This window comes from Prenolepis imparis, unplaced genomic scaffold, assembly GCF_030444845.1.
Source record: "Prenolepis imparis isolate NDT839.2.m4 unplaced genomic scaffold, iyPreImpa1.0 SCAF_6, whole genome shotgun sequence".
Lineage (NCBI taxonomy): Eukaryota > Metazoa > Arthropoda > Insecta > Hymenoptera > Formicidae > Prenolepis > Prenolepis imparis.
This window is the reverse complement of record NW_028141164.1, coordinates 15,157,803-15,171,523: the sequence shown is the minus strand read 5'-3', so window position 1 is coordinate 15,171,523 and position 13,721 is coordinate 15,157,803. Positions and strand designations below refer to the sequence as shown.

Sequence of the window (13,721 nt, the reverse complement as noted above, 5' to 3'; positions counted from 1 at the left end):
AAGCAGTGGTATCAACGCAGAGTACTACAAAGAACTGACATCAAGCGAGATCATTGTATCATCATCATTGATAGTTATATTTTTGATGTTTTTTACAAAGGTCCACCCGTCTTTTACATAGGAATTTGGTTTTTTAACAGAATTAAGTAATATGTTGTGAATGTAACTAGAAATGTTGTATAGTGGACTGCCCAATGATGACACAATGATTCGTAATGGATAACCGATCTTGTGGATTTTTGGAAGTCCGTAGCAACGCGGTAAATTCCCGTTGGTACAGTTCAAATACTTATATTTGGAGTCGTCAATCCATTACGAATCATTGTGTCATCATTGGGCAGTCCACTATACAACATTTCTAGTTACATTCACAACATATTACTTAATTCTGTTAAAAAACCAAATTCCTATGTAAAAGACGGGTGGACCTTTGTAAAAAACATCAAAAATATAACTATCAATGATGATGATACAATGATCTCGCTTGATGTCAGTTCTTTGTTTACCAATATTCCTAGAGAATTAGTGTTCACTGCTATCGAAAACCGCTGGAGTGATATTGGTGAAGCAACTAAATTAAACCTGCAACAGTTCTTATATGCGGTTGAAATGATATTGAGCTCAACCAGTTTTCAGTTTAATGGACAATTTTACGAACAGATTTATGGCAGTCCTATGGGGTCCCCACTATCACCTATTTTAGCTGATTTAGTAATGGACGATTTAGAGACAAATTGTTTAAGTTCATTAAGTTTTAAAGTTCGGATTTTTTACAGATACGTGGACGACATTTTTGTTATTTTACCAGGTTTCAAAATTAATGAAATTTTAACAACGTTTAATAACTATCATGAGCGCTTGAATTTCACTCACGAAGTTGAAATTGATTCTTCTATCAACTTTTTAAACTCCACAGTCATTCGTAGAGGGAATAAACTTATAACTAATTGGTATAGGAAACCTACATGTTCAGGCAGATACATAAACTTTTTTTCGGGTCACCCAATCAAATATAAAATTAATACCATCTATAATTTAATAGACCACGCAATTTTACTATCTGATGATCAATTTCACCGGACTAATATTGAGACTGTCAAAAATATTTTAATCAATAATAGTTTTCCTAAACACCTTATCAATAAATATGTAAATAGAAGAATCAACTTTTTAAAAAATGACGGCAACGATAGTTTTCTTGAATCTGTTAATAATGTTGGTTCTAACTTGCATCAAAAAAAAAAAAGCACGGGTTATTCCGCTTCCATACGTTGAAGGTGTTAGTGATGATATTAAACGTTCACTTAAAAAAGTGAACATAAATGTCGTCTACAGCTTACCTAAGAAATTAAATACGTTAATCAAGCGCGGAAAAGACAAATTAAGTAACGAGGTTCGAACTAATGTAGTTTATAAGATTGATTGCAAGGATTGTGATGCGTCTTATATTGGCCAAACAAAGAGGCATTTATGCACGAGAGTTAAAGAACATTTTAATAACATAAAATTGCATGTGACTAATCACTCCGTAATTAGTAAACATAAATGTGAATTTGGACACGAATTCAACTGGACATCACCGATCATCTTACATAACGAAAAACATATAAGAAAGAGAGAGATAGCTGAAATGTTTTTGATTAAGAAGCATGACAATACAATTAATTTGCAACAAGACACAGAAAATCTGACAAATATTTATGATAAAATTATAAAGGTCGTATAAACATCTTTTTGACTGTTAATTTAGTTGTTGACGGATCATCACAACTATGAGACGTGTTTTCTTTGATTGTCTCTATTTACATTTTATTACTTTGATGATTTAGATTTATATATTTATAATTTAACCACCACATCGTTTATTAATTAAGTAAGTTCTTTTGTAATTTCAGTTTTATTTTATTTTTTATATGCGTTTTAAATGTAAAAATTACTTGTCAATCCTTTGTTATAGTGTTTTTCACTTGATAAGGACCACAACCAAATGGTCGAAACGTTGTGAATATAATTGAATAAACTTTTGCTAGTTACGTCGAATTTAAGTCTACCAATTTATATTTACCACTAGCGATATATACTATTTCTGAATTATTAAATGTCTGTGTCGTCATTTCTGTGTTCATCACATCGCGAAAAGAGTGTAATTTCCTTCCGTTAGAGCAATTTCGGCAACCACACCCTGCCCCTCTGCCGTTAGGCGAGCTAGTTAGCCCGTAGCGGGATTCCCGGCCAAAACTTTGCGTTGGGTTCGCGATTTGTGGTTTGATGCGTGAAAGACCGCGTCTGGCGCCCAAAAACTAGTCTCTCGCGAATAGCACGGCTGGCGTTCTGCTGCGGCACGCGCGGGACGACCCCGAGCTTAGTTCCGCCGCGTGAAACCTTAAAACCCCTGTGTTTTGACGACGGCCAAGCTCCGTTCTTCCGGCTTTTAATCGAGTCGGGAGAAAAAGACGTCGCAAAAATTGGCGCCCAACGTGGGGCCACGTTGACAAATTTCGGGAGCAAACATATTCGCGTTTATCGTTATTTTCAGTATCATTTGGGATATATCTGTGATTATTAGAGGTCGCATTTATGGATTAACGGATTTATAGTTGCATTGACGAATTGATTTATTGTTTCCGTGATTTATTACTGTATTAATTTAAGGATTGATTTATTGACTGAATTATTTATGGATCGTTCTGATGTGGCTTGAGATATGAGATTTGGAATTGTTACTGGTATTTTGGGTGTGATTTTGTGCTTTAAAACGCTATTTCAGAGCAAGTCTGAGGTGAGGAAATCTCCGTAACGGTATTAACTGTGATATTAAGATTGAGTTAAATCGGTCACTGTTATTACTAACGTTTGAGGCAGTACACTCTTTTACAGCTGATTTAATCTAAAACCTTTTTTTTTTTTCTTCTCTTGCTTTTGTTATTAGAAGTCGATGAACCCAAGAAATAGTTCATTTCAGTAGTAAAGTAATAAATCATAAAGTATTTGGAATATAACAGAAACTACTCAAAATGCCCGACAGCAGTTTTTTTCCGCTTGTTCTCAAGACGTATCAGCCTGAATAAATATTGAACTCAACCAAAGACCGTTATCGAGAACAAGTAAATAGTTTTTATAGTGTGCGAACCGCTCAGAACGATTTCACTCACATGTTGCTTGTTATTAATCTTTTCTTACAGGATATTATATAGGAATTACAAATATTAGGATTTATATGGACGTACTGTCAAGTGTGATTATAGCGTGATTTATTAAGTTTTTTTTTTCGTTCCTTTTTTTTCCTTTCTTTTCTTCGCGTCCTGTGTGTGCGTGTTAGAAATTCGCGTACCCTTTCCGTTAGTGCGACCTTGTTATTTTGCTCGCGTTGAGGATCGAAGTATTTTCGAGTACTTCGCGGCGAGAATTTCGATTAATGAGCACGGTATCGTTCGAAAGTAGTGTCGCCTGACCTATGAGTCGTGTGGATCCGGAAGACGAGTGGGTTTTTGTATTAAACCGCGGTCAACTAATTGACGAATTACATCGGCGAAGACTTTCGACTGAAGGCAGTTACTCTATCCTGACTGCCCGGTTATTGCGCCGCGTGCGAAGCGATAGAATAGGGGTACGGTTAACTTTCGAGACAGACGATATGTCAGATGACGATTGCTTATAACCGCCGCGGGGAGAAGATGAGCGACCGGACAGCCCTATGCCACCGGGTGATCGTCGGTTGTCGCGTGGATCTCCGGGTACTTCGAGATCGAGCGGACGTCGTGCGGGAAACGGTTCCTCGAGTAATTCGGCCGCGACCGCCTATAATGTAATGAGAAAGTGGAATTTGAAGTTTTCCGGTGCGCGGGGAGAGGATGCCGAGACATTCTTACTACGAATCGAGGAGGGCCGAGAACTCATTCCCGTATCCGACGAGGACATTCTGCGTTGTCTGCCGTTCTTCTTGACCGGTATTGCGCTCTATTGGTTCCGCGCTAAAAAGGATCGGTTAGCTTCATGGGCTGCGTTTACGAACGCATGGCGAACTCGTTTTGGCGACCCAGATTTTCAGTTCGCGCTCAGAGATGAGATTATGCGTCGTACTCAAGGGGAATACGAGCCTGTCGCGGACTATCTTACATGCTTGAGGGCATTATTTGATCGGGTGTCGCCCCCATTAAGTGAGGCGGAAATGGTCAGCAGCGCCTTCCGTAACATGCTGCCGCGATTGCAGGTTACTCTGCGCCGAAACGAACTCGCCGATTTAGAAGTCCTCGAGTATCTAGCGACGCATGCCGAAGCTAGTCACTCGGCGACGCAACGTTATCGCGCTCCGCCGACTCCGGAAAAGTCCTTATTTCCCGATCTAGCGTATCGATCGCCCCGCAACTCGAATCGACCGGGGAAGCATCACGAGACCGTGGCCGCTCTCGACACGTCGACCGCGAGTCCGACCACCTCGACTCAGGGATCTCGCACAGGGAAGAAGGATGGTGGGCGAAAAGCCAAGTCCGAGGCCGAGTCCAGTAAGACGTCGGGAGCCGCGTCCACTTCCGCGACCCCACGAACCAAGCCTGCGCGTGCAATTACCGCGAAATGCTGGAACTGCGATACCGTGGGCCACCTTTCACGAGATTGTGAAGCCGCCCCGCGAAAGCACTGTTACCGGTGCGGTCGGGCGGAAGTGACGTTACGTTCGTGTCCGGATTGTTCGGGAAAAGAATAAGGGAGTCGATTAAGGGGGGGAATACGACTCCTACAAACAACCACCTTCCGAATCATGTCGTGTCGTGTGTCCGTGAATTTTCATATAGTACGTTTGGTTGTCGCGAAAAGTCGTCGTTGTCTTTTATTCGTGTTAAAATTGTGGGGAGAGAGTATCTCACGTTATTAGATTCCGGATCGAGTCGCACCTTTTTGGGATCCGACGTTGTCGCGTTATTACAAGGAATGAATCGGTCATTCCGTAGTTCCGAAGGTAAGAGGGTAACTACCGCGACGGGACAGACCACGCGAATCAAGGGGGAAATCGACCTCCCTTTCACGCTAAAGAATAGAACGCGCACCATAAGGGCGTGTGCCCTAACCACCTTAGCGTTGTCGATAATAGTGGGGATGGATTTTCTGTCGACCTTTAGCCTCGGGGTAAACTTCGCGACTCGTAGATGGTTCTTCGTGGAGGACTCGACGGTAGATTACGAGTTCGAGACGGGTCCCGGTGCCTCACCCCTTAGCGCTCACGCGAATATAAAGCCTAGGGACGGGTGCACGGAGCCAATACCCAAAAAGAAAAAAAAATTGTCGCACCCTGAGTGGTCGCCGAGTAGCACGGCAAACAGGACAATAGGGAAATTCCCCGTTAACACCAAGAAACGATCTCGCGCCCGAAATCCCAGGTGTCGCGCTAAAATGCCAGTGTGCTGCGGTTTGATAAACTTAGCATCCGACGAACAACTACGGTTAGACGAATTTCTTAGAGCGGAACTAAAAGGCGATCCGAATAAACCGGGCGAAACCACCTTAACCAAACATAAAATCGATATCGGGAACCACGCGCCCATTAAACAACGATATTATCAAGTGTCGCCAAAAATCCAAGAAGCAATCTACACGGAGGTAGATAAAATGTTAGCGGCAGACATAATAGAACCGTCGAATAGCGAATGGTCAACTCCTATAGTCATGATAAAAAAACCGAATGGCTCATACCGCTTTTGTCTCGACTTCCGTAAATTGAATGAGGTGTCGCGAAAGGACGCATATCCGCTTCCCTATATGAACGCCATACTCGACAAACTTCGGTCCGCCCAATTCATTTCAACTATTGACCTTAGCCAGGCTTATTTTCAAATTCCGCTAGAACGAAATAGTCGCGAGTTAACTGCGTTTACGGTACCGGATAAGGGATTATTTCATTTTAAACGAATGCCGTACGGGCTCACCGGAGCCCCCGCAACTTTTCAGCGCTTACTTGATCGTCTCATCGGACCAGAAATGGAGCCCCATGCTTTCGCGTACCTGGACGACATCGTGGTCGTAACGCGCACTTTTGACGAACACCTTCAGTGGTTAAAACGCGTGCTAGATAAGATAAGTGAGGCCGGACTAACAATCAACCCGGATAAAAGTAAATTCTGCCGCTCGCAGGTTAAATATCTAGGGTTCGTGGTACATCAGGAAGGATTAAAGGTGGATCCGGATAAAACCGCGCCGATTGTCGAGTACCCGCCACCGAAAAATATTAAGCAAGTAAGGCGGTTTATTGGGATGGCATCGTGGTATCGTCGTTTTATTCCACAGTGCGCTACGAAACTAGAACCCTTAACGCGTCTCCTTAAGAAGAACAACTCTTGGGAGTGGGGGGATGAACAAAAAACAGCATTCGAGACCGTAAAGAAATGTATCGTGTCACCCCCTACGTTGACCTGCCCTAAATTCGAGTTGCCTTTTGTACTGCAAACGGACGCGAGTTCCGTAGGGTTAGGCGCAGTATTGACGCAGGAATCGGAGGGTGTCGAACACGTTGTCGCGTTCGCCAGTCGCGCCTTATCGGAAGCAGAGAAAAAGTATGCTACGACCGAGCAAGAATGCCTGGCAGTCGTGTGGGCGATTAAAAAGTTCAGGCCGTATCTCGAGGGGTACAGATTCAGAGTCATCACTGATCAGTAGCCTATGGTGGTTAAACAACTTAAAAAATCCCACAGGCCGGTTAGCGCGATGGGCCTTGGAGCTTCTCGAATACGATTACACGGTCGAGCATAGGAAAGGAGCGTTGCTTCACGTTCCGGATGCGTTGTCGCGAATATACGAATCCGCGGGGGAAATGTGCGCTCTAGACATAACTCAGGACGACTGGTATAAGGCTCGCGTACGGGAAGTGGAGGAAAAACCATCGATATCCGGGCTGGAAAGTAGAAGACGACCGCTTATATTTCCGAAAACCCAACCGAGTCGTGTCGCAGGTCGTAGACGATTTAGAACAATGGAAGCTCGTGCTGCCTAAAGAATCGCGTTTGGACATCATACGCGAAGCGCATGACGTACCGCAAGCTGGTCATTTGGGTGTCGAGAAGACGTATCATCGAGTCGCATTGCGTTATTTTTGGCCACGTATGTTTAAAGATGTCGCGGGATATGTTCGCCGTTGCGATACCTGTCAACGAACTAAGGTCGAACAAGCAGCTCCCGTCGGATTAATGGGGAGACGAACGGTAGAGACTCCGTGGACCGTCGTCGCTGTCGATGTAATGGGACCGTTCCCACGTAGCAAGAACGGATACGAGTACCTTATCGTAATGCAAGACTTATTCACTAAATGGATAGAGTGTTGTCCGCTTAGAAAGGCTACAGGGAAAAAGATCCGAGAGTTATTAGACGAGGTTGTCGTGCATCGGTGGGATGCGCCGCGAGTGTTGCTGACCGACAATGGTACGGAGTTTATAAATCGCGAGTTAAAAGCTTTTGCGCAGGAACGGGGTATCGCACACACCACCGTACCTCCCTACCATCCGCAAGCGAATCCGGTCGAGCGAGTAAACAGGGTGATTAAAACGATGATCACAGCTTTCCTCGAGGAAAATCACAGAGAGTGGGACGAGCACATAGCCGAATTTAGATTCGCGTACAATACCGCGCTGCATACGTCCCTAGGGACCACACCCGCGTTCCTAAATTTTGGCCGAGAACCTCAGCCGGTGAATATAGAGCGAGGGAGGCAGGAGGCGGATGTCGCGATAGTAGAAGCAACCCCGATCGAGTGGCGAACTCGCATGGAAAAGGTTCAAACGTTACGAGACTGTATAATCGAGAATTTAGACGCAGCGCATCAAAAACAGGCGCATTACTATAATTTGCGAAGACGCGATCGACAATTCCACATCGGCGATGCAGTTTTAAAACGACAACATGTATTGTCGTCCGCCGCTCACGCGGTATCAGCGAAATTAGCTACTAAGTTTCACGGTCCGTTATCGATATCGCGCATATTGTCGCCCGTAGTGTACGAGTTGGAGAACGAGGCAGGTCGATCACTTGGAAAAATACACGTGAAGGATCTAAAACCATATATAGTTTCCCCTAATTCGTAGATTTGGTTGTCGCGCTCCTGCCAGAGAGCCAACGATGGTGTCGCGAAGAAGTCTCCGCGCAGCCGCGGAGATCATCGTCAAGGAGGACAAGGAGCATCCCGGATTTTGGGCTGATCTTCTAGTGGAGGTCGCCCAAATCCAAGCCGACCGACGCCGAGCGTCCCGGGAGGAGCCCGACAGCACGAGGGAGGTAGTGGAGGTATCGGAGGACGTCCCGACAATGGATCCCGAGAGTACCACCCGGGAAACCGACGCCGCCGCATCAGAAGAGCCTGTCGAGATGCCTCGAACCCAGACGGAGGATCTATTCGTCCTAGCACAGAGCGCTTTCGACGAGTTCCCACGCGTACCACATCGTCCTGTGGAGCCATGGCAGCGAGTACCTCGGCCCTTCCCCGGGGAGATAATGGGGCCCACCACCCAAGGATGTTGGAGCTGCGGGGGCCATGATCACTTCCGGAGGGAGTGCCCCCGAAAGCGAGAGTGGAGTTCCGTACAGCTCTGCTTCCGCTGCGGACGCCTAGGCACCACGGTGCGACACTGCCCGGATTGTCGCGAGGGGTGGCTCGCCCAAGGTCCGTACATCCCGGGACGCGGACATGAGGGGCCAGAGCCTCCGCGACGCCGAGGACTACCACCGCCACTGAATCGCCGGGAGAATCGGAGGTCGGAGTAGGACCGGTCCAGGGACTCTCCTTGGGGGCGTACCCAAGTTTTTTTTTGTTGCGACACCCAGAATAGTTTTTTTTTTGTTTTTCGTTCGTCCTAGTTGTCGCGTATTATTAATATTAAGTTTTTTTTCTCTTCGTTATAGTCGCCTTTGCTAGGAGTGGCGCCCTCTATCGTTCCGTGTAATTTTCGTTCTGTTTCTAAAATCGCGTATCCTGGTTATCGTATTAATTTTGTTGTCGCGCCTAATTAATTAATTTTTTTTGTACTTGTGCTAGTATGTAGTAGAGCGACCGATATGGTGTATAAGTGAATACGAAAATATACGTTTTTTTTTGTGTTGTCGAGACTCTTAACTTAGGAGTATGTCAATTTAGTACCTTCTCTCCTTGCGTAAGACCCGCCGCGGTAGGCGAGCGAACGGAGTCGAACTCCATCATAAAAATCGTAATCTGCGCCAAGCGCGATCAAATGTAGCGCGACTTAACCGCAGAGAGACGATATCGCTCCCGAAAGGGCACCCATATCGTAAGGTGTCGTCCATTCATGTTTCATAGGAGATGATTATATGATTTTCTTGTTGTGTGCCAAAATGCCGTCTTAGCTCTGGGGATTTCGGTAGCTCTTGCCCGCGTCGGCCGGTAGAGGCTCGGACCCCAAAAAGTGAAGGGTAGCCTGACCGGTACGGTCTTTCTTGGCATGGGGGGGGTGTGACGTGGTCGTCACGACGCGCGTCCGCCCCAGCCTAATCGCGGGGCAAAAAGCCAAGCGGTCACGCCAATCGCGAGAGAGCGAGAGAGAGAGAGAGCGAAACCGAAAATCCCAGAGAGACAGAGCAACACAGTATCAATTGTTACTAATTCGCGTGTATTTTACTTTATTTTTGGGAGCCTGACCGAGAGAGAATATTGTCGCTGGAGAAAGAGAGAGAGAGGTGTTGTCGTCGCAGGAAAGAGACAGCCGCGGTTGGAGAGATTAGCGAGATAAACATACTGCCGAGAACCGTAAAAACTGCCCTTCCTAACAACAAAGAAGGAAGCAAATACAGAGCGTCACGTAGGAATTCGGCCTTGACAATCTACTGACAGGAGATCCAGTGAGGCGCCCGACAACAGGCGTCGGAAGGGCCCCGACCGGGAAGATAACTTTCCTCCCGCGGGTTACCGCTCCGTCGGATACTGGACACAAGGCCACCGCGGGGAGGCCCGCGGCGCGAGGTCGCGAGGGCCTCGAAACCCCACGCAAATACCGCGCGAATAAATATATTTTGTCACCATCACGAGGGTTGCTGTGAACCCCCGTACGGCCTTGCTAATCTCGCGCGACGACGGTAGACGGCACGGCGCCGTAATTGGTTATCGCGTACGCACCCCGCGTGCGCAGCATTGATCCAGCTGTCAATTTTCGGGCCGATAGATCCGGCAGATTGGTGCGACCGCTCAACTTGGCGAGACGGGTGACGACCCGAGAGATATTCTGGCGATAAAGACGAGCTCAAGAGGGACCAAGTCGAAGGGAGACGTACCGGTGAGGCTACCCTTTCGAAAGCGTATCGAATAATTATCACGTCTGTCACGGTGTTAATCCGAGTCTCGGCCGTTCTGACGCGATTGTCTTATTTAGTGAAATTTTGTCGCGTGGGCTCTGCCTTATTCGGGAAACTATTTGGTGTAAGAGCGATCGACGTCAAGCGGCGAGTACTTTTGCACCTTCGGGCAAGTGAATAATATTAACGCGAAATCTTCGTCTCTCTGGGATTCGATCATATATGTAGCGTCTCATATTACCCGATTGTCGCGTCTGTCTCTAATATTACTTCTGTTAGTGCGTATGTTTGTCGGATTTCGTTGTTGTATGCGTTATCCGGCTGTGTCCGTACGTCACCTTGTGTTAATCTCATCGCGGAGGAATTCGACATAAAGAGAGTGATAACGCAGTTCGCGACCACCGGCGAGCGCGTTAGAGAGAGATTACGAGCGAGAGAGCGAGCGCAGTCGAGCGCGCGAGTGAGAGAGAACGCGCGCGAGTGAGAGAGATTATGAGCGAGAGAGCGAGCGTAGTCGAGCGCGCGAGTGAGAGAGAACGCGCGCGAGTGAGAGAGATTACGGGCGAGAGAGCGAGCGTAGTCGAGCGCGTGAGTGAGAGAGACAGCGCGCGGAAAAGATTCCGGCGCCCTCGATTCACCGGTGAATTTCGCCCGTCGGATCGCGAAAAATAGATTAATTCAGATATTGTATCACTCTCCAGTCTCGTCGCCGATCTGAACTTCCGATTGTTCGCGATCTAAATCAGTTCGACAATGTCTATTTGTATGGTCGTGGTTATTCTTTCGCATTCTTTTATGCTATCGATGCGCGTATCTCGGACTTAAGCTTGTCGCGGATATAACTCTGTGTTCTATCGTCGAAATATTTTCTTTTGTATAGCATTTTGGATTTATTGTGTCTTGTATATTATCTTCCGTCTTTATAGTCATTTCTTTATTAATTTTATCGTTTTCCATTATACTTCATTATTAATATCAGTTCCAGTTATATTTTGTTATCTTCAACTTTTATTTATTATCTTTTGTTATTAAATTTATTCTCTGATTATCATCCGCTATTATATTTTTCGCGTACTGCTTTTCTTTAGTACTGTAAACTTAAATGTCTGTGTCGTCATTTCTGTGTTCATCACATCGCGAAAAGAGTGTAATTTCCTTCCGTTAGAGCAATTTCGGCAACCACACCCTGCCCCTCTGCCGTTAGGCGAGCTAGTTAGCCCGTAGCGGGATTCCCGGCCAAAACTTTGCGTTGGGTTCGCGATTTGTGGTTTGATGCGTGAAAGACCGCGTCTGGCGCCCAAAAACTAGTCTCTCGCGAATAGCACGGCTGGCGTTCTGCTGCGGCACGCGCGGGACGACCCCGAGCTTAGTTCCGCCGCGTGAAACCTTAAAACCCCTGTGTTTTGACGACGGCCAAGCTCCGTTCTTCCGGCTTTTAATCGAGTCGGGAGAAAAAGACGTCGCTATATATATATATATATATATATATATATATAAAATAAGATAGAGCAAAATTTATTGTCATTTTAATACTGAGAAAGAAACATGGATATAATATATATATATATATATATATATAATATCCATGTTTCTTTCTCAGTATTAAAATGAAAATAAATTTTGCTCTATCTTATTTTTAGATCTATAATTGTCTTATTTATTTTCTTCCTGTTTTCTTTTTTTTAAATCAATTTACGTTAGTTTGTATACAAACAATTAAGCAACGCATCACATTAGGTACGTGTTTCTCATCCGAAATCTAATAAGATATATATTTAAATTTCAAATAGACAAAAGATGATGCCGATGTATATGTCTTTCTCTTTCTTCTTCTCCTTTTCTCTTTTATTGGAATTGTTCGCATAAAGTAGCGTAAAGTGATAAAAAAGAAAAAGAAAAAAAATAAGTATGTTGAGAAAAGAGAGAGAGAGAGAGAGAGAGAGAGAGAGAGAGAGAGAGAGAGAGAGAGAGAGTGAGAGAGGAAGAGAAAGGGAATGCGTGTGCAATAAACTCCGGTTTGCGGGTACCGAAAGGGGGCAATAATTGCGCTTTTCTCGCTTTCGTAGTTTGCGCGGCTTCGCGCGGCGCCGCCGGTGCGCCAATCGCCACCGCGCGCCGTAGCGCGCTTTCCCGCGCTCGAAATACCGTCGCTGTTAAAATCGTCGTTAAACACAAACAAACGATGATAACAAAGGTTTTGTCCTCCGACTCTCGAGAGAATTCCATATCGCCACGTAACGAAATCAAAAGTTCGTTGATTTCGTATCGGAACCTTCTCGAAGGTCGGCGGGATAAAGCCGTTTGCCCGTCGAACAATCACTCTCTTGTCTTGAGGCCTTCTGTGCGGATCGATAACGAGCGTTCTCTCAAAAAAATACTTTGTACCGCGCTTTTTCACGGGCAATACTCCTTTTCTCGTTGTTGCACTTCTTGCAACTGCGCTTCGCGTCGGCGCGACCTTAGTTCGTCGCGCAAAACCTCTGTAAATTACATTCTGTAAATATAGTGCTGTTTAGTTTGTGTAAAATCAAGTCTTCGATTTTTTTGTGTCGTCAGTCTGTGTGCATACCTGACTTTATCGTGTGCGCGCGTTACCGCTGTGACTACTCTTTAAAGATTCCGAACAAAGTAAGACAATCAAAGTAGATTTAAAAATACGATACTAAGATTTAATGTGATTTTACAAGAAGGTTCTCTATTATTATTAACAAAAAAATTAAACAATATGATATTTCTTATACGAGGGTGGTTTGAAAAGTCCGTGCAAAGTCAGAGAGATGGCACCACTGATGCGTATCGGGGTTATTTTTAGTTAGTAGCATCTCTTGGAAGAACACACACCAAGTTTCAGCCAGATCGGTCTACTTCTCTGTGTTTGGCGTTCGTTTGAATCGAGAAAGTCGAGTGATTTCCAAAAAATGGATGAAAGAGAATTTCGTATGTTGATAAAACATTACTTTATGAAAGGCAAATCGCCTCAGAAGACTAAGGAGAAGCTTGATAAACATTATGGTGAATCTGCACCTTTGATTAGAACAGTTTATAAGTGGTTTCAAAATTTTCGGAGTGGCCATATGAGCACAAGTGACGCTGAACGTTCTGGACGCCCTATTGAGGTCACTACTCCAGAAATCATTGATAAAATCCATGATATGATGATGGATGATAGAAGAGTGAAGGTGCGCGAGATTGCTAGTGCTGTGGGCATCTCGAGTGAATGGGTACATAATATTTTGCATCAACATTTGGGCATGAAAAAGCTATCCGCAAGATGGGTGCCGCGATTGCTCACAGTTGACCAAAAACGAAATCGTGTGAGGTGTTCCAAGGACGGTTTGCAGCTGTTTCAGCGGAATCCACAGGACTTTAAGCGTCGTTTCGTCACTGTGGACGAAACATGGATACACCACTACACGCCTGAGATCAAGGAACAGTCCAAATAA

At 45.2% G+C, this 13,721-nt stretch overlaps 1 protein-coding gene across 1 annotated transcript; it reads left to right on the top strand.

Moving 5' to 3' along the window:
• The first annotated feature begins 13,196 nt into the window (after positions 1 to 13,196).
• On the top strand, positions 13,197 to 13,721 carry LOC145937786 (histone-lysine N-methyltransferase SETMAR-like). Its single transcript, XM_083041162.1, has one exon. The coding sequence runs from the start codon at positions 13,197 to 13,199 to the stop codon at positions 13,719 to 13,721; it is 525 nt and encodes a 174-aa protein (XP_082897288.1).

Bases quoted from the DNA above. Each gene is read 5' to 3' on its own strand.
- LOC145937786 (XM_083041162.1), top strand. From the start codon at position 13,197: ATGGATGAAAGAGAATTTCGTATGTTGATAAAACATTACTTTATGAAA.